The sequence below is a fragment of the Chelonoidis abingdonii genome, chromosome 11 (genome assembly GCF_003597395.2).
Source record: "Chelonoidis abingdonii isolate Lonesome George chromosome 11, CheloAbing_2.0, whole genome shotgun sequence".
NCBI lineage: Eukaryota > Metazoa > Chordata > Testudines > Testudinidae > Chelonoidis > Chelonoidis abingdonii.
Window position 1 is genome coordinate 51880019 of NC_133779.1, and position 20839 is coordinate 51900857.

Consider the following 20839-nt stretch of genomic DNA (forward strand, 5'->3'; position numbering starts at 1 on the left):
ATTCAACATGCCAATTTTGGTTTGTTGATTTCCGGTTTCACATATTTTGTTTTTACCAACCATGATTTCAAATCCGTCCTTGAATCTTGTCATCGTGGACTTTTTGTTCAGACTAATTCAGTTTTCTGGTCTCCCTTTTGTTCCTTTTCCCATCAGTTTTTCTTGTTATAGGTTATTATATCATCTACTTTTTACAACTGAGCTCACAATTAAAGTACATTTGTCAGCCCAATTATCACAACACCCCCAGCCATTAAACTGTGTAGAATTTGATGAGGTGCAAAAGTAACTATTAGCAGAAACACCAACCCAAGGACAGGTAGTGTTATACCAATAAAAACTAGCAGGATCTTAAAGGGGACAAGACATTTGTCACATTTATTGTAAATACCGTAATAAAATAAAAGATAACAGCAAACAATGTTGTTTGGTTACTTATTATATATATATCCATTCACAAAATCATTCATACAAGTTCTGTGTAGATATTATAGTTACCAGCCTAAAGTTGCTTGTGACAGAATACTGGCCAGGTACTCTGTACACAAGAGTGGAGCCGAGTCCGGGTCAGGTGCACCTGATGCTCCTGGAGGCTGGCAGCAGAACCATAGACTCAAAGTCCTCAGTCTTCAGAGTCCAGCTTTATAGGGATTTTTCCCTATGTTAGTTCATGGGAGTTGCTTCATTCTGCTGTTGTTAAATTAATCAGCAGGTGGCTGGCTCCATGTTGGCAGCAGAATGTTACCCAAAGTCTCTTATCTCACCCTTCTTTTTTACAGGCTTTTAGTTTGGATTCAAAGTCTATAGGTCTTGCTGTGTCACGCTGCCTTTGGGTTTGGATTGATCACCCGTCAATTGCAGGCGTGACTTTCAGCCTTGAACCTGGCTTTGATCTTCCTTCTGTTGTTCTTTTGTCCTTTTCTTTTTAGGGTGGATGCTTTTTACTTTGTTTCACTGTTGTCTAGGTCTTCAGCCGTTGGTAGTTGAACTTCACCTCATCAGGACAGGCTGGGGCTGGAGGTTGATTTTATCATCCATACATGCCTCATTCACACATCTAAACTAACTAATAAGATTACAGCAGGGTTTGCCAAAAATGAAGGTTGGAGGAAGCTTTTACAAAATGGAGTGAGCGTTTTAAAATGGGGTTTGAATTACAATATGGCAAACAGTGAACAGAAGTTACAATGCAGGCAAGTGTAGTGAATGGTGAACAGAAGTTACATTAATAAAGTGAACAATTAAAAACAATTTCATTTATCAGTTCTACAGTAGGAGTTGTAGCCTCATGTTTCTCTTGAGTGATTCTTTCTATCTGATTAAAGGAGTGGCTTTGTTCAGAGCCAGAGGGTGAATGTGCCTGGAGAGCAGGGTGAAGAGTGAGAAAAATAATACCTATCATAATGCTATTCATCTGTAGCTAACATGTCATTATCCCCGTTATTAGAGATGAAGAAACAGAGGCACAAAGACACAGATTCACAGATTCCAATGCCAGAAGGGACCATTGTGATCACCTAGTCTGCCCTCTTATCAGGGCCGGCTCCAGGTTTTCTGCTGCCCTAAAGCGGCAAAAAAAAAGCTGCAGCAGCACGATCACGCCGCTCCACTCTTTGACGGCAATTCGGCGCCAGGTCCTTCGCTCCAAGAGGGACTGAGGGACCCACCGCTGAATTGCCGCTGAAGACCCGGACATGCCACCCAATAACGGCAGAAGTGCCGCCCCTTGGTATTGGTCGCCCCAAGCACCTGCTTCTTTAGCTGGGGCCTGGAGCCGGCCCTACCTCTTATATAACACAGCCCAGGAACTTCCCCAAACTAATTCCTAAAGCAGATCTTAAAGATAGACTTCCAATCTTAATTTTAAAATTGTCAGGATGGAAATTCCACCACAACTCCCAGCAAATTGTTCCAATGAGTAATTACTCACTGTTAAACATTTACACCTTCTGTCCAAAAGACTAGCCAACAACACCCAGCAGATCGGTGGCTGAGCTGGGAATACAACCCATACTGGCAAATATTAAATGAATTCTCAATAGAGCATTGCTAAATTTTCTTGCATCCTTTTTTATGCACTATTCTTGAAGTGTCATTTACGTGACGCTTTGTTCATTCAAGCATTTGCAGAAGACAAATTTCAGGCCCGTCATCAATATTAACTTAATCACAAAACAAGCAATTGATAGAGGCCAGAGTATCCAAACAAGAAAGAGAAACAATGCCATGTTACTTAAACAGCCCTTCACGCAGCTGGAATGTTGAATTGTAACTATCAAGTACTTGGAGGAATTCACAGCAAATAATTTTCGAGCAACCATTAAGTTGGAATTTATTTGCACAAAGCATTTGGCAAGTGGTTTGGAATGGCAAACAAATTAGTTAAAAAATGCAAACTGTTCAAGTACAATTGACATACAGGAAAAATAAATAAATACTTAGCTGCAGTTTGTTCATTTGATTCTACCTGCCAGTCCCTTGGCTCTAGTATTGTCAAGGGCGTTCTCAGTGGGTTTTGAGAAGCGATTAGGGTTTCAGTTGAGTAATTTGTGGATTGTGGGGGGTAGGGGAAGGGATAGGCTTGCAGCTCTACACTGCTACATCCTCCCTGGAAACATTTTTGGAAATGGCAGGGCAAAATGACTGCATTCTAGAACAAAAAAATATTGCTCTTTCGAAAGCCACAGAGGGAAATATTATATTTGTTCCTGATCAGGGACAGTTTAGCACTATCCAAAGTGGAAGATGATCTTTCCTGGGAACAGAATAATCCCCCCCTTCAAATCAGCTGTTGGCGGGTGGGGGGTCTATTGTGGAAGAGGTCTCCCCTCAACAACAAAAATTAAGCTCTGAAGTTTTCATGGGAGAAATGGATCTAACTGCAACTAGCAGTAAGAGCTTTTGCAGCTGTCTTGCTTAGAGGATTGAAAAAAACCACCGGCCTGCCAAGCAAGAGACAATTGGGAGCTATAACTAGGTCATGCATTCACTGCCTGCTGGAGAACTTGAGATATTGCCCAGAAGCAAGAGTTTTATGAAATGTCTGTTTTTTCTCTGTATAAGAAAGCTATTGGTGTGCAGCAAACATACACACGTCCCTAGCATATGAGTAGAAGCAGGTGGGAGCTCCACCAGAACCAGCTGCATTACCCAGCCTTTGGGGAAGGGAGCAGCAGAGTCCTGCAAAGCTTCCCTGTGTATTATTGGCAGGGAAGGAAGGAGTGGTGTGCTACTCTGGAACCTCTCACATGCTTTCCACTGTTAGATCTCCCCTTGGCAGCTACCTCTTTCAAACCCTCCTGCCCGCCCACTGAACTACTATATATGATCCCTCAGTACCAACCTTTGCTCTGTAGAATCTTCTCCTGTCACGCTGCAAATGCTGCTTATTCCAGGTCATAAGCAGCTGAGAAGATCTGACCAGAAGGCACTCAACATGGGTAAGAAACTGTCCCCAGTCTGTAAAGTAGCATTAGCCATGAAGATCCACAGTTTTGGCTGGTGGTTCCAACCTGTTATCTTGCTGCTGTCGGTATTTGCAGGCTGCAGCATTTATCCTTTGCAACTTCCTACCTTTTCCCTAAGCAGGGACTTGCGGATTTGCTACTGGGTAACCAATACAAAGTACATGTAAGGAGCAGTGTGGGCTAAAGTTTGTTTTTAGACTGATAAAAAGTTTTTCTTTAAGCTACTTAAACTAACTAAAGTAAGATTAAGTTTTAAAATCTTTAAATGAATCTCTTGGTATGTAAGCAACTGCTACATTTGTTTGTTTCAGAATTTGGAAGCTGCATGAAACGTGTGATAACAGTAATCTTACTGAGTGACTAATCTCCTTCTTTTAAGGGAGACCGTGAGCTAGCTAAGGACCAAACATTTAACATTGTATTTACTTGCTTTCTACAAATCCTACACTAATTCATAGATTCATAGACTCTAGGACTGGAAGGGGACCTCGAGAGGTCATCAAGTCCAGTCCCCTGCCTCCATGGCAGGACCAAATACTGTCTAGACCATCCCTGATAGACATTTATCTAACCTACTCTAAAAATCTCCAGCGATAGAGATCCACAAACTCCTAGGCAATTATTCCAGTGTTTACTACCCTGACAGTTAGGAACTTTTCCTAATGTCCAACCTAAATCTCCCTGCTGCAGTTTAAGCCCATTGCTTCTTGTTCTATCATTAGAGGCTAAGGTGAACACGTTTTCTCCCTCCTCCTGATGACACCCTTTTAGATACCTGAAAAACGCTATCATGTCTCCTCTCATCTTCTCTTTTCCAAACTAAATAACCCAATTCTTTCAGCCTTCCTTCATAGGTCATAGTCTCAAGACCTTTATCATTCTTGTTGCTCTCTCTGGACCCTCCTCCAGTTCTCCACATCTTCTTGAATGCGGTGCCCAGAACTGGACACAATAGTCCAGTTGAGGCCTAAACCAGTGCAGAGTAGAGTGGAAGAATGACTTCTCTGGTCTGTTTACAACACACCTGTTAATGCATCCCAGAATCAGGTTTCTTTTTTTGCAACAGTATCACACTGTTGACTCATATTAGCTTGTGGCCCACTATGACCCCTAGATCTCTTTCTGCCATACTCCTTCCTAGACAGTCTCTTCCCTCTGTAGTGTGAAACTGATGTTCCTTCCTAAGTGGAGCACTTTGCATTTGTCTTTATTGAACTTCATCCGTTTACCTGAGACCATTTCTCCAATTTGTCCAGATCATTTTGAATTTGACCCTGTCCTCCAGAGCAGTTGCAATCCCTCCCAGTTTGGTATCGTCTGCAACTTAATAAGCGCACTTTCTATGCGAACATCTAAGTCGTTGATGAAGATATTGAACAGAGCCGGTCCCAAAACAGACCCCTGCGAACCCCACTTGTTATACCTTTCCAGCAGGATTGGGAGCCATTAATAACTACTCTCTGAGTACGGTTATCCAGCCAGTTATGCACCCACCTATAGTAGCCCCAACTAAATGATTTGCCTAGTTTATCGATAGGCAAATACAAGACTGTATCAAATGCTTTACTAAAGTCTAGGTATACCACATCCACTGCTTCTCTCTTATCCACAAGACTCATTATCCTATCAAAAGAAAGCTATCAGATTGGTTTGACACAATTTGTTCTTTTCAAATCCATGGTGGCTATTCCCTATCACCTTACCACCTTCCAAGTGTTTGCAGATGATTTCTTTAATTACTTGCTCTATTATCTTCCCTGGCACAGAAGTTAAGTAACTGGTCTGTAGTTTCATGGTTGTTTTTATTCCCTTTTTATAGATGGGTACTATATTTGCCCTTTTCCATCTTCTGAAATCTCTCCCGTCTCCCATGACTTTCCAAAGATAATAGCTAGAGGCTCAGATACCTCCTCTATTAATACTCCTTGAGTATTCTAGGATGCATTTCATCAGGCCTGGTGACTTGCAGCATCTAACTTTCTAAGTGATTTAACTTGCTCTTTTTTATTTTATCTCCTAACCTACCCCTTCCCATAAGCATTCCTATGTTAGACATTCCTTCAGACTTCTCAGTGAAGACCAAAGCAAAGAAGTCATTAAGCATCTCGCCATTTCCAGGTTTCCTGTTTACTGTTTCTCCCTCCTCACTGAACAATGGGCCTACCCTGTCCTTGGTCTTCCTCTTGCTTCTAATATATTGATAAAAAGTCTTCTTGTTTCCCTTTTCCCATAGCTAGTTTGAGCTCTTTTGTGCTTTGCCTTTCTAATCTTGCCCTGCATTCCTGTGTTGTTTGCTGTAGGGACTGTGGAAGACTGTGTCACGGCCTAGCTCGAGTGTCTCCGCTTGTCGGCGGCCTTGTGAAAAGCCCCTGCTTGCTAAGTGGCCGGTCATTGTAGGACTCAGCATGCCAGTTATAACTTGCTTTTAACTGGTTGAAACCAGTTTGTATGGCCTTAGGCCAAAGGGAGGACATAGCCTGTGGGAAGTCCCTTTTTGCATATGTATGAGTTGCTTTTGTATTGTGTATATATAGCTGTATGCTCCCGGTCACCCTTTGGACTCCGACCCAGGCCGAGCTGAGCTTTGATGCTGGGTTCCCCGCCTAAGTGACAGCAACGCCCAGGGTCCCCGTTGCAGATGTGTCACTTTACCTTCATTAAAGCCAAATAACTCACACTGTGTTTGGGCCTCGTCCTTGCAGAGCACTCAGGCATGTAACATTTGCCTATATTCATCCTTTGTAATCTGATCTAGTTTCCACTTTTTATACGACTCCTTTTTATTTTGTAGGTCATGCAAGATCTCGTGGTTAAGCCAAGGTGGTCTTTTGCCACATTTTCTATCTTTCTTACCTAAACTCCTTTCGGAAACGTTTTTTGGGGAAACAATGAACACAAGTAGAGAATTTTTTTCTTGAGATATAAATATTCCCCTATATTATTTACAGCCTGAACTAGTGTATTGTGGTGTCATGGTACATGAAAAGCTCCTTGGAGACCATGATAAAAAACTCTTTCAGAGGCAGAAAGCTAAACTGACTAGACTGGTTTAACTGTCCAACCTGAATGTTTCCTTTTTGCAGTTCTGACAGCATAAATGGTGAAAAGTAAACTAGAATTTGGGGTCTGTTTGTTTATTAGGAGGGTTTGATTAATAACACAGATAAGGCTCCTGTCATAATGACTGCAGTTTATATGCCTAAAGAGTGATCCAAATACCATACATGTAGAGAAAAGTACATCTCTGTGCCAACGCAGAGTTGAGATGCTTCATGGTTTTCTGATGAGCCCTAAATCAATCTCGGATGGGGGAGGAGAGGAAGGGGGAAGCCCTCTTGTAGAGTTGAGACAGAATCCGCAATCTCCATGATCATGAGCGATCTGTTGTTTGGGGGGGGGGGGGAGGGTTCTTGTCTCAGTTTTTCACAGGAGTGTTACTTTTGGCCCTTTTATACTTTTATTGCTTAGGTTGTGACTGTTGAACAATGGCATAATTACTGCTCTTGTCCTCCAGGTCTGCTGTATACTCTCATCCGTTTAATTCCATAAATGGCTATTAGCCAGGATAGGTAAGGAATGGTGTCCCTAGCCTCTGTTTGTCAGAGGACGGAGATGAATGGCAGGAGAGAGATCACTTGATCATTGCCTGTTAGGTTCACTCCCTCTGGGACACCTGGCATTGGCCACTGTCAGTAGACAGATACTAGGCTAGATGGACCTTTGGTCTGACCCAGTACGGCCGTTCTTATGTTCTTATGTCAGAGGGAACCATTATGATCATCTAGTCTGACCTCCTGCACAATTCAGGCCACTAAGTTACTTCTTAGGGCTTCTACTTCAGCCCTGGGTGGCAGGATGGTGGTGGAGCTCAGGCTTCAGCTTTCTGCCCTGGGCACAGCAAGTCTAACACCAGCCCTGCTCTCTGGTTTATTTTGGCAGACCCTCTGAAACCTGCTTGAAGCCCCCCAGGGGAGTCCAGACCTCTGGTTGAGAACCCCTGGACTAAAGGATACAGTTGTCATTTTCTGACGTTGTACAGCATGTTATATCATTTAGCAGAACTTGGTGTGGTTAAAAAACTAGGGTGGGGATGAACTGTCATTCAAAGGGATGACCTTTGGTTGTATGGGAGTCCTTGTAATCATCAAAAGATCGGCCCTTTACTATTTCCGTGAGGCCGTGGGGAAAACTGCCTCCTCCAACTTTAAACCCTGCTGGGTGGCAGGAGAGGCGGTGCTGCAGGCCCCTGAGGTCTGTTCCTTCACTGTTTTGTTGGGAATTATGGTTCATATCTTCAAAACAACTATCAGTGTTGCAACAGGCCATCCATGTACCCTCTTGTTAACTAGAACAGAGGTTGCCAAGCTGTGGCCTATGGAGCACTTGCTGATGGTTGATTGATTATGAGCTGGCTGTTCACATGGGGCTGGCTAACCTCTTGGTTTAAGTTGTGGGACACAGGACAGATAGAAGAGGAGAGGAAATAAAGAACAAAAGGAGACAGTGGGACACTCTACTTTCCTGCAGCTAGCACTGGTGTAAATGACTCCAGAGGATGTAAAATGCTACCAACATCAGAATGGCAGTGTCTTACTCTCACTTTGCACGGGGGCAAATGACTGCACAAGATACAGGGAAATGAAGAATCAAACCTAGTGCGATGTCTTTGTGAAAAAGGACAAAACGCTGCACTAAAAACATAGCTTCCACATGAGCAATTGCTGTAATTGCCACAAAGCTGTTATCTGTATGACCTGACCGAGAGGGAAGGTGGATTGCGTGGCACAGGAGCTTTGTCAATAAAGAGATCCTCCACATTTTGGGGTGGGTAGGACGGGACCTCAAGTATTCTTGATCTAGCAGTAAACTGAACTAGCTGTTTATCCCGGTCACACTGTGATAAATGACAGTAGTTTGCAAATCATGTTGGTCTTTCGCTAGATTTCTCTTACAAATACAGTCCAACTTCAAGGTATTCTAAACATTCAGTCCGACGCCAAGATAGCTGGGAAGCTGCATTTAATGACGACTATTAGTATGTGTAATGACACGTTAATATCGCTAATGTAAACATTTTTACCAACATCTTCCTGCAAAAATGCCACAAATAGCAGATTCGTGACTTGTGTGTTCATGAAGAGTCTGACCCAAAATAGAGTGAAAGCTGTAGGTCAACTTCAAACTGATGCTCAGCGGTTTATTACAACAGAATATTTGAACACGTAGAGAAGGAACGGAGAGAAAGTGGGAGGGAAGGAAGAGGAGTAAGGGGAGGGAGGGGAAGAGAAAAGGCGGGGAATGTTACCATCTTGCCCTAGGTTATCTCTAGCAAACATTCTAGTTTAAGCTGTCTCTTACTTTATTAATCTGCAAAAGAACAACGTATTTGTGCAATACTAATCTAGTACTGATCTAATCCATGTTTTGTTGCTGCTAATTTAGCTAACTAGGAAAAATAGGATGGAGTTTAGTTCTATGTATCTATTTTTAATAAAGTTTACATTGTGCCTTACAGGGCTTAGACATTCAGTGGTGTGGAATACATCAGATTTTCTGTCTTTTTGTCTATTTTCAGACAGTCTTCTAAGACAGCCTATTTAGTGCTAAAGCGCCCTCGCTTTTTGAGGAAATCATGTTTTAAAGTAACAAACCTAAGAAGGTAGTGAGTGGATTCTACAAAGTAACTTGTCATCTTTGTTTCCTAAAGAATAGCAACCTGATTTAATGGGGAAATACAGCTGTCACGTCCTATTAAGTTGAAAGTGTCAGATTCTGTAGGATTTATTTTGAAGAACTTGTTTGTCACAATATAAGATTATAACATGGTGAAAATGAGCAAAATGGCAAGTCATTTATCAGACAGATGCTTGAAGCACTGCAGTCAACTGCAAAGCGGGCATTACATTCTTTGGTCCTGGTCAAAATTATCTCAATTTATCACATTGCTGCTGGCTGCTCATTATTTGTATAAGATGGGGGTAGGGAGGGCAGTCGGACTCTCCATCCATGTTGGAATGGGTTCAGCAGGACTATAGCAGTGCAGAATTGTATACTCTGATAAGGTGGATAAACTTGCCATGTGGTGTTAATGTGTTTTTAAACAGTGCGTCAGGATGTTTTCTTGATCCTAGGTAGTTATTTGTTAATGTAAACCTGAAACACAAATCCTGTGACTGTCTGGACTATTGACTGTTACAGTAGCAACTGCTATACAGTAGATTTTGATGATTCTTTTATGTAACTGTCAACCATAGCGCTCCTATGTAGTTGAAACGAATATGCTCCTGCATTGATACAAAGGGAGCCAAGAAACCTTTAGAAAGAAGGCTAGTAACTGGCAACTGGCTGTCCAGTGTCTGCACCTGTACTGCTACTTCTACATGACCTGGATATGGTGTTTATCACAGTCCTGATTTAAAAGTGATCAACAGCTCCAAATGGTGAGGCTTTGTGCCAAAGAAACGTGTATAGTCCATGGAGCTAGCATTAGCATTTATCTTATTCACAGATAAATGGCCTAATGGTCACTCCTCAATTTTGAGGAATTGAGAATAGAACAGTTAAGGGGGAAGTTGGTCCATAATGACACCAGCCAACCACAGGAACATGAGCAACACCAGCTTTTGGATATCTTAGGATGGGAACATCTTCAGATGTCTGACCACAAGAGTGCCATGTCAATGAACTGGATATATGATAATAAGTTGAGATCTTTGACATACAAATCTGTAGGAGAAGGCACCCCAACATTAGTAGGGCGAGGAAATACAAATAAGAAACGGGGAGAAACCCCTACTGAAAATGCATTAGATATAGTGGCATCAGCACATCATATTATAAAAGTTGTATCCCAGCCTGTGGGCAGGAGGAGCGAGAGACGTAGCCCTTGGGAGTTGCCAGAATGATGACTGCTAGTGATAGTGATGGTGATGAGGAAGACCATGGCTAACATTTCACATTGTTTTGCAAGGGATGGTATGAGTATATACATGTTCAGATGTACGTTCTGTAGTATCTCTGTCTTTCTGGGTTAGAGTGTTTGTGACTTTGCTAAATGCATTGATAACTATTGTAAATACAGAAGGTTTCCTAAAGTGTGAGTGCTGCAACTGTGCACATTGGGGTTCCCAACTGAACTAATGTTAATAATACTGGGCCTGATTTTGGGAGAAGAACCTGTCAAATCTCAAAGTGATAACTAGGAATTCTTAAGTATTCAGTATAGTTAATATATGATTCATAGATCGGGCTACACATGGAATGCACCTTGAATCCACTAAATTCCTGCTTGAACCCTTAAAGCACCGAGGAACACTTGTTTTCAGTTCCTCTACTGCTTTAATGTAGCTTGATCTCCCCTAATAAAGGAACAAGCCCTGAGTCTCCAGCCAGATTTGAACTTCACCTGCGGCTTGTCAGATTCCTCCACTGACACTCATCAGGTTCCTTCCCAGTCTCTGGGAACATGGACTCGCACCTGAGCTGCCCCTGCTTCTGCTGGTTGAGACTAGTTGAGGAATGCAGGTAGGGATCAATGAAGGTTTCAGTTTGCAGGAAAGTAGGATGGAGTGCTGAGGAGCAGAAGCTGGGGAACTGAGTTTCTAGCAGTGAGGAGGTGGTACTGGTGAAGATTCCCACTAAGCAAAACACTCTGCACTACTGGCCCCCAACCAGCCTCTAAATCTCTAGAATCAGCCATTCCCAGGGTTAATCCACAGACGAGGCCTGCACAGTCAAATTGAGCAATCTGTCTAGCTGAACTCCTGACAGTGCTTCACTACTAATCCCTAAAATCTTTCACAAATCAAGTCTTTCTAAATCTGCAACATTTATCTGAATGCTTATGATTCAGTCATTTGGTGTTAAATTGCAGGGTGGGACTTTTTGAAAACTAAGACGCAAGCTTTCTTCCAATTTTGGATCTCCAACCTGACGTGCTAGGTATCATTTTCAGAGGTCTTGAGTGCTCTCAACTTTTATTGGTCCATGGGATTTGTGGGTGGCACTTCTGAAAATTGGGTCTAACCTCCCTTAAGCTGAGCACCAAAAGTCAGTGACCTTTTTGGAAAATGTGCAGGTGAATAACTTGGAGATAACTAACCTTTTTTTTTTTTTTCCTCCTCCTCTTTCATCAGCAAAATGTGGAGCGTGTGGTCCTGGGTACAAGACTCCTTTAGATGCCATGAAAGGCAAGTCCTATCAACTGTGTTCTGAAATCTAGGATATCAAAACAAGAGCTTTATTTAACCACCTTCAGATTCAGTGAAGATTAACAAGATGCCTTTTGAGTGTAGCATTAGCTACCTCTATTCTACAGCTGGCATAATGGAAGGGCTGACAAGCCCTTGTAAGGGGTAGGGAGATTCCCTGGTCTCTCCTTCTTCAGGATAATTTTTTAAAAGTGTGTGCACTTTACATTCAGAGGGCCCTTCAGAAATATCTCAGATCCAGGGATGAGTCCTCCTGGAGCAAAGATGGGGTAATAGAACCCCAAACTGAGAATGGGCCACACCACAGGCAGGGAAATCCCGTTCAGAGTGACCCCTGCCTAGTGTGCTTTCCGGCATAATGAAGACTCTGATAATATCTACTCCACCCCACCCCTGAGGAAGACAAAGGGAGAAGGTTCCCAACCTCCAGTTTAAGGGGGCTGGAAAAATGTTTATAAAGTGGGTGTGCTGAGAGCCATTGAACCAAATTGTAAACTCTGTATATAATGGAAACCACTTCAAGATGGGGGTGCAGCAGCATCCCCAGAACCCCTAGCACCTATGCTCCCGTTGGGCAAATCCACCAGTGAGAGAGTCCTTCAAGGCTTGCTTGGGGATAGCGTGGAGCATTTGTGTGACCTAAACAAGCTCTCTGCCTTGCAAGGTCCCAGAGAAGAAATTGTGTACCTGCCTGTATCTACAGAAACACTGGGATAGAGAAGCCTGACTATCTGGCAACAGTGGATGTTGACCCCAAATCTCCAACACTACTGCCAGGTACCCCCTGTCAAGATTCTGCTCTAACCTCTTTGCTTAGCCTGGGCTGACCCAGGCAGCTTTACTGCCATTTAGTAACACTCTGTAGCTGCAGCTCCTTGAACCCCTTCTTCAAGGGAAAAATTTTCTGTGCTTGCCAGTGGTGGTTAAATGGGACCTGATGCACCAAAATTTGGAGACCCTGAACAATCTCTCTATCTATCTATCCTGGATGCATTCTTGTCTTGTGCCTACTCCTAAGCCATTACTTTTCCTGCAAATGAGGCAGGTCAGCTTTATGTTCCATTTCTCCTTCTGCTCCACTTCTTGCTATCCTACCTGGACCTCCTAAAATCAAGAAGGTTAGATCCCAAGATCCTGCTTAATCTTTCTTTGTCTAGTATCTCCTTGGTATTGACTCTGGTAGATCTTTCTCCATGACACTTTCAAATAGGTGTCTCAGTATTGACTATCATCTAACTAATGCTACGTTTCTTAGAGATGTGCAGCCAGTTCACAATGAAACCCAGACCATAACTTAACTTAGTTTCCTATTTCATTAGAACCTCTAAACTCAGCCTTCCTCTTGGATTTGCCCGGTTTATGATTTCACATAAAAACTATATGAAACTTGTGGTCTTAGTCGTGTGTTTTGCTTTGAGTTTCAGCCTCTTTCTAAACTTGGTCTTGGGAATCTTCCATGGATTGCTGAAAGCTAATATTTACCTTGTTGTCTGGGTCTCTTTCAAAGCCTTCTGTGCTTAGTAAGCATTGAGTAGCTCCCTCTGAAACCCCATTGTCGGTAGGTATTGAGCAAGATTACTAATCGCTGCAGGATCAAATGGTTTGGGGAATCCAACAGGTTTGACAAGTTACTCATTTTTTAAGGATTAATTGATCCTGCTTTAGGAACTCTATAAAACTAATCTGTTCTGTCATAAAATGGGAAAGCACAATCTACCTGGTCAAGACTACAGCGTTCAGTTAGCTGATAACACTGTATTTTAGAACCACAGTTCTAACAGTTTTTGGTACATGCTTAAAAAAGTGTAATCTAAACTGCATTTAAAATACTAGATATTTGTATGTCTCAAAATGCTTAATGCATTTTAGCCTCAGATCTCTAGCACTACATGCACCTGAGAGGCAGTTATCTGTGTTGACAAGACATCTTGTCACGACTGTTCTTTTGCATAACTATTGCTAAGATTCTTACTGGAGAGATGCAGTTTCTTAAAGTTTCTTGAGCACTGATCTCTCATGTTTCTTAAATGCACACAATATGCTACTAAGGACCAGCGCCAGAGTGTAAAGTATTATTACTCCAGTCAGTTTTGCCACAACTTGTCCCAACTGAAATTGGATAACCTTATCAAGTCAGACCCTTGGCTGCCTAGATACAATTATCTTTTCTCTCTATGACTGATCTGTGTTCTCTTGCAACTGCTAGCCAGTCTTTCTACCTTCAAATATTAGGATGCATTTAAGAGCAACCTATTAAAAAACAAATGTTAGGACGTCATGATGCCAAATTCACGTGTGATGCTGTCACAGGGCTCTTCTCTCACCGCTAGAGCACCTTTCTGGCTACATCCGGGATTATCTCTGCCAAGCCAACAACCTTCCTGCACTGGCACTCTGTCACTTGTCTTTCTCTCTCAGGTCTCAACTGCTCTTCATATTTTTGGCCCTCCAGCAGGTCATTGTGGTTTCCCTTTCTGGGGAAATCATGTGGCCTCAAAGTATTTCAGGACTCACTATCCTGTCATTCTTTTTTTTTCACTGCCCCTGAACTTCCAGTGGCTTCTAGGGGATCCCAAGCCCCGGGGAACCAAGGCCCACCCTCTACACTGGGTCTCAGCTCAGGGACCCTACAACAGGTGTCAAGGTCTGCATAGTCTAATCCCTTACTGCTTTATCCTGGTGACCTCACTTCTCTCACCCTAACATGCCTGCCCATCGCTACAAGCCCCTCCTGTTCCTCTTCAGCTGACTTCATCTCTGATTAGTCCCCTTGTTCCCTGGCTCCTCCTCCAGGTGCAGCCTAAGTGTTTAATGGTCATCTGGCCACCTTAACCTCTTCATGCTTGTGTGGGATGGACACCCAGTCACAGATGCACAGAAAGTGATTTGCCCAATATCACACATGATGGAGATAGAGGGCCAGGAATAGAACTCAGGAGTCCTGGCTCCTGGTCTCCTGTGCTAAAACCCAGAATGGATTTTCTTCAAAACCACTACGGGATTTGAGCATCAAGGATTCTTAACTGCTCTGAAAATCTCAGCCTAGAACTGGCTCACTGGATAACATCAACAATTTAACTCATGTTTCCTATGCTATGTCTGTATTTCTAAAGAACTGTTTTCTTAAGACTGCCGTCTCAGACTGATCTGAACATGCTTTGACTTCATAGGTGATCCACCGCCTGCCCACGCCCAACCTCGGAGACGAGCCTCCATCACACTGGTGGAACACCTGCAGCAGCAGCTTTGGGGACGTCACAAAGAACGGAACGGCTGTTCTTCCCAGTCTGATTTTTCCCGCATTTATGTGGTGGATGTTGGGCACAGACATGCGGGCTCCCAGGATTCATAAGGTATATCTGAGGAGACTCCAAGAGATGTATCACCTAGGAGATGGAACTAAAATATGAAGTGAATGAGGAAATCCAGAACAATTTTAGGTTTTTGGGACCCTTAAGAATGGTCAGTTCAAAAGTCTTAGAAGTTTTTAAAAATTTAATCTTCTGGCGTGTGGAAAAAGAGTAAGTTCTCAAATCCTTGAATCGTCTTCGAGTGCTTGCCATATCATTCCAGTTAGGTTGCGTGCACGCTTGCACATTCATAGGAAGATTTTTACCTAGCACCTCGGTGGCCAGCAGGGGCCCCTTGGAGTGACGCTATGGTGCCGGATATATACCCCCGCCGGCCCATCCGCTCCTCAGTTCCTTCTTACCGCCCGTGTCGGTCGTTGGAACAGTGGAGCGCAGCCTAGCTGATCTCCACCTCCCTAGCAATTTGCTCGTTTTTATAGTTATTGTGTATATAGTTCAATTTTCTATAGTTCTAGTTAGTCTATTTTTAGTAGTTCTTCGTAGTAGTTATTGTATATAGTTAAGGGGGATTGAGGGTTAGCCCCTTCTCCTCACCCAGTACTGGGGCCCATGTCCGGTTCACCGGACTTCAAACCGTGCTCAGCCTGTCATAGGCCGATGCCCACAGGAGACCCTCACGACTCCTGTTTAAAGTGCTTGGGCGAATCCCACCTCGCAGACAAGTGCCGCATCTGCAAGGCTTTCAAGCCCTGGACGAAAAAGGAACCGGACATTTGTCTAAAGCAACTTTTGATGGAGGCAGCTCTAACTCCTCCATCTTCGGCACCGACTGCGGCACCGGGGACAAGTGCCTCCTCCGCACCGGAGCGCACGGCTACAGTGAAGGCTGCTCGACACCAGCCTTCACCGGCCCAAGCTCCTGCCCGGCACCGCTCTCTCTCCCCAAAGAGCGAGAAGCATAAGACTCCTACATCTCCTGTATCTGCGCCGCAGTCAGAGCATACAACTAAGTTGGACCGCCCGGCACCGCCAACTGCTGCAGCACCGAAGTCTTCTGCACCATTGATTCCGGTCTCACAAGAGCAGTCGAGTCCGGTGCCTATCAGCTCCCTGGCACACGCCGTGGTTGAGCTTATCATGCCCTCCACGCCGGAGATGTTCTCCACAGCACGGAATTGATTGCCTTGACGGAGCCTGACCTGCCTCAACCCCCGGCACCGCCGGTGTGGGTTGTTCAATCGTTAGGCAAGCCCGCCATGATGAGACCATCCTCACCCAGTACCACTGAACGTCACCAGTCGCGATCCAGGTCCCACAGGCACTCTCGGTCCCGTCATCAATCCCGATCCCGACGCCGCTCACAGTCCCGGTACCACTGTCCATCTAGGTACCGGTTGTACTTGCGGCACCATTCGAGATCCCGGTCGCCGTCACGATACTCTCGGTACTGGTCCAGGTCCCGACACTGCTCACAGCACCGTACCTCTCGCAGCCGGTCTCGGCACAGAGATTCAAAGCACCAGTCGACCTTCCAGCACCTCGCTGGTCGCAGGTCCCGGTCGCACTCTCAGCACTGGTACGACTCCCAGTACCGTTCTCCGATACTGCGTAGAGAAGGATCGCATGGACGCACAGGCCCTGTCCAATCGGCCTCAGCTCCTCCGTGGCCCTCTCGTCATCCATCCGTCTCATCCCATGCAGACAGTGCTTCATATGGGGACTCGGATACTCACACCCATGGCCCGGACCAGGGACCTCATCAGTGGTCCTTTTGGACACCTTGGGCTTATCACCAAGCCCAAGGGGACCCACTGGTCCATCACGCTCCAGTCCCTCAGAACACCGCATGCCAGAGGCCACTGTTAGCAGACCTCCCCCGGCTGGTACAGAGGAAGCTCATACTCAAGCACCGGACCCACACGATCTTCCGGCTCCAGAGGTCCCCCAGGATCAGGAGTCAGTACAGGAGCCACTCGTTCCTGGGCTGTCATCCTCCTCTTCTCTGGATGAGGCAGTAGCGGGGACGTCATCATCGGGCACGCCTCCGACTGACCTCAAGTCACACCAGGACCTGCTGTGGCATGTTGCCCAAGATATCAACTTGCCAGTAGAGGAAGTTCCAGAGGTGGAAGACCTGGTAATAAGTATATTGTCGGCGGAGACACCAACTAGAGTGGCTCTCCCCTTCATCCATTCGATCCAGGCTAGAGCAGACACCGTCTGGCAGTCCCTGACATCCATCTCGCCCACAGCCAGAGGGGTCGAACGGAAATACATGGTACCTTCCAAGGGGTATGAGTACCTATATTTCCACCCCCCTCCCTGTTCATTAGTTGTACAGTCAGTCAATGAACGGGAGCACCATGGCCAACAAGCCCCTGCACCTAAATCAAGGGAGGCCAGACGAATGAACTTGTTGGGACGGAAAATCTATTCTGTGGCAGGTCTCCAACTCAGGGTAGCAAACCAACAAGCTCTCCTGAGTAGGTACAACACAACACCTGGGACGCGGTAGGCAAGTTTACAGAGCTGGTCCCACAGGACTCCCGCCAGGAATTTAAAGCACTCCTGGAGGAAGGAAAGAGAGTAGAGCGGACCTCCCTACAGGCCTCGCTGGATGCCACCGATTCGGCAGCTAGAACGGTCGCCTCTGGAATAGCCATGCGACGTATATCATGGCTGCAAGTGTCAGGCCTGCCACCTGAACTTCAACATACTATACAAAGACTTACCATTTGATGGCCAAGGCTTGTTCTCACAAAAGACGAATCCTAGACTTCAGAGTCTAAAAGACAACCGTGTAATTATGCATTCGCTGGGAATGCATACGTCACAGACTCAAAGACAGTCCTTCCGCTCCCAACCTCAGTGCCCATACCCCCCGCCTAGGCCGAGGCAAGATTTTACCAGAAGACGAGGTCGTGCCAACCGCAGACGTCAGTCTGGACCTCAAGGGGGTAACAATTCCGGTCCCACCAAGCCAACAGCAGGACCCAAATCAAACTTTTGAGGGTGCGCCCGAGAGCAGTGTACCAATTGCCTCCCAGGATCCTTTTCAGTTCAACAACCGCCTTTCCCCGTTCCTCCCTGCATGGTCCCAATTAACTTCGGATCTTTGGGTCCTACGCACAGTGGAGCTTGGATACCATCTTCAGTTTCTTTCTCCTCCTCCCTCCCAACCCCCATCCTCGTCCCTCTTCAGGGACCCCTCTCACGAGCAACTCTTCCTGCAGGAGGTTTGGAGGCTCCTTACACTCGGGGCTATAGAGGAGGTACCGGAGGAATTAAAGGGCAAGGGGTTTTATTCCCAATATTTCCTAATCCCCAAGGCAAAAGGGGGCCTCCGGCCTATCCTAGACCTGCGAGGACTGAACAAATTCATAAAAAAGTTCAAGTTCCACATGGTTTCCATGGGAACCATCATTCCTTCCCTGGATCCCGGAGATTGGTACGCCACTCTCTACATGAAGGACGCATATTTCCACATTGCAATTTACCCCCCGCACAGACGGTATCTACGCTTTGTGGTGAATCATCAACATTATCAGTTCACCGTCCTTCCCTTTGGCCTCTCCTCGGCCCCTTGGGTATTCATGAAGTGTATGGCGGTAGTTGCCGCTTCCCTACATCGTCATATGTCTTCCCATTCCTCGATGATTGGCTTATCCGAGGGACCTCTGAGGCACAAGTCACCAGTCATGTGACCATCATCAAGGACCTATTCTTGCATTTAGACCTGATAATCAATTTAGAAAAATCCACTCTGGTGCCTACGCAGAGGATAGAGTTCATCGGAGCCATGCTGGACTCCACTCTTGCAACAGCCAGTTTGCCTCTACTTCGTTTTCAGACTATAGTCTCCCTTGTACAAAGACTTCAAAGCTTTCCAACAATCTCTGCCCGCACTTGCCTTGGCCTCCTCGGTCACATGGCTGCACGCACATTTGTCACAAAGCACGCCAGACTGCGCATGCGTCCTCTTCAAACTTGGCTTGCCTCAGCCTATCGTCTGGGCAGAGACGCCATAGACATTATACTCACAATTCCGCTGAGCATTCTAGGCTCCCTCGACTGGTGGCGGATGCTATCCCTGGTGTGTGCAGGTCTGCCGTTCTATCCACCGCAGCCCTCCACATCCCTAACAACGGACGCGTCATCTCTCAGCTGGGATGCTCACCTAGGCACCTTCGCACTCAAGGCCTTTGGTCGTCTCGGGAGTCGACGTTACATATCAATGTCCGCCAATTGCGAGCAGTCCGACTAGCGTGCCGAGCATTCCAGCGTCATATACAGGGCTGTTGCGTTGCTGTGTTCACGGACAACACAACGGCCATGTATTACATAAACAAAGAGGGAGGTACACGGTCCTCCCCCGTTTGTTGGGAGCCGATTCAACTGTGGGACTTCTGCATAGCCCACTCAATAGAACTGGTAGCCTCCTTTCTCCCAGGAGTCCGGAACACACTCGCAGATCAACTGAGGAGATCCTTCCTGTCGCACAAGTGGTCCATCTGTCTGGACATTCTCCATTCTGTATTCCGGAAGTGGGGCTTTCCCCACATAGACCTCTTTGCCTCCAGAGAGAACAGGAAATGCCAGGTGTTCGGCTCTGTAACGAGGGGTGCCGGGGCTCAACCCTCCCCGTGGAGGAGGGGAGCCACACCGGCCTCGTTCTGTCCTCTCCGGGTCCTGTCTGTCAGGTCCGCAGTCTACCGTCCGGGCCTTCGGTCCCTGTGGGACGGACTGAGGCACCGTAAAGTCAAGAGGGGTAGAGCCTTCGCTGCAGGCGGACACCAAACCAACAGTTCAATCAGCCCCGCTCCTTTTGGGGCAGGGCAGAGCAGTAACAAAGTCAATAGGGGCCCGGCCCTTGGTTCGGGCGGGGCACCAAACACAGTATAGTGAGCTCTGGCCCTTTGTCACCCCAAAGTCACTGGGGGGTGAAAGGGGGTTTCTGCCACCCGGCTACGGGTGGCAGGGGGAACGCAGGCCCACCCACTCCTCTGCGTTCCAGCCCGGGACCCTAGTAGCAGCTGCCGCCGCTAGCAGCAGTCAGTGGGGATCCGAACCGAAACACACTGACTGAGTGATCAGTGGGGGTCCTGACTGACACACACGGTCATCGCCTCGGGGCCTCCCGCGGCTTGACTATAGTCAGCCGCCCCCGGGCTACTCTCCATTCCCCCTTCACCTCCTACCTGGTCCGCAGGGTCGTCCACCCTCATGGGCTCCTCCCAGTCCCAGGTAGGTCCGGGCGCACCTCTGGGCAGCTAGGCCAGGTCTGGTCCGAGGGTTCCTCCAGGCCGTAGTCGGGGCTGGGCAGCTTCGGTAGCTCCAGCAGCTCAGCGTCATAGTTGCTGTGGGTCGGCTCCAGCAAGGCCTGATCCCTATCTCTGAGCTCCGCAGCGTCCCAGCGACGAGGGTCGGCCAGCACGTCTGCTCTGGCCGGCGGCTGAGCTCCAACTGAAGGCCGGCGCCCGGCTTTTATGCTTCCGGGTCGCCGCCTGACCCTTTGAGGGCAGGGCTTCCGCCCGGAAGTTCCGCCCTGGGGGAAGATGGACGGGGCTCAACCCTCCCCGTGGAGGAGGGGAGCCACACCGCCTCGCTACAGGCTCCCTACAAGGTCGCTCCCTGGGCTCCCTCTCGGACATGTTCCTAATTCCGTGGAAAGGTTACCTATTTTATGTCTTCCCACCATTCCCTCTCGTCCACAGAGTTCTACTCAAGCTCCGCAGGGACAGAGCCCAGCTAATACTGATCGCTCCAGCATGGCCGAGACAGCATTGGTACACCCTGCTGCTCGACCTCTCTCTGGCAGACCCGATCCCCCTGCCACTCTGCCCAGACCTCA

General features: G+C 46.5%; 1 protein-coding gene across 1 annotated transcript in view; it reads left to right on the forward strand.

The window, feature by feature from the left end:
- Positions 1 to 3332: 3332 nt before the first annotated feature.
- The window catches only part of LOC116817651 (methanethiol oxidase), a 33022-nt gene continuing 15515 nt past the window's right edge, over positions 3333 to 20839 (forward strand). The window contains 6 exon segments of the mRNA XM_075071382.1: positions 3333 to 3440; positions 11603 to 11656; positions 12342 to 12365; positions 12368 to 12454; positions 14848 to 14993; positions 17000 to 17125. Coding sequence (XP_074927483.1) covers positions 3380 to 3440; positions 11603 to 11656; positions 12342 to 12365; positions 12368 to 12454; positions 14848 to 14993; positions 17000 to 17125 — 498 coding nt within the window. The 5' untranslated portion in view covers positions 3333 to 3379.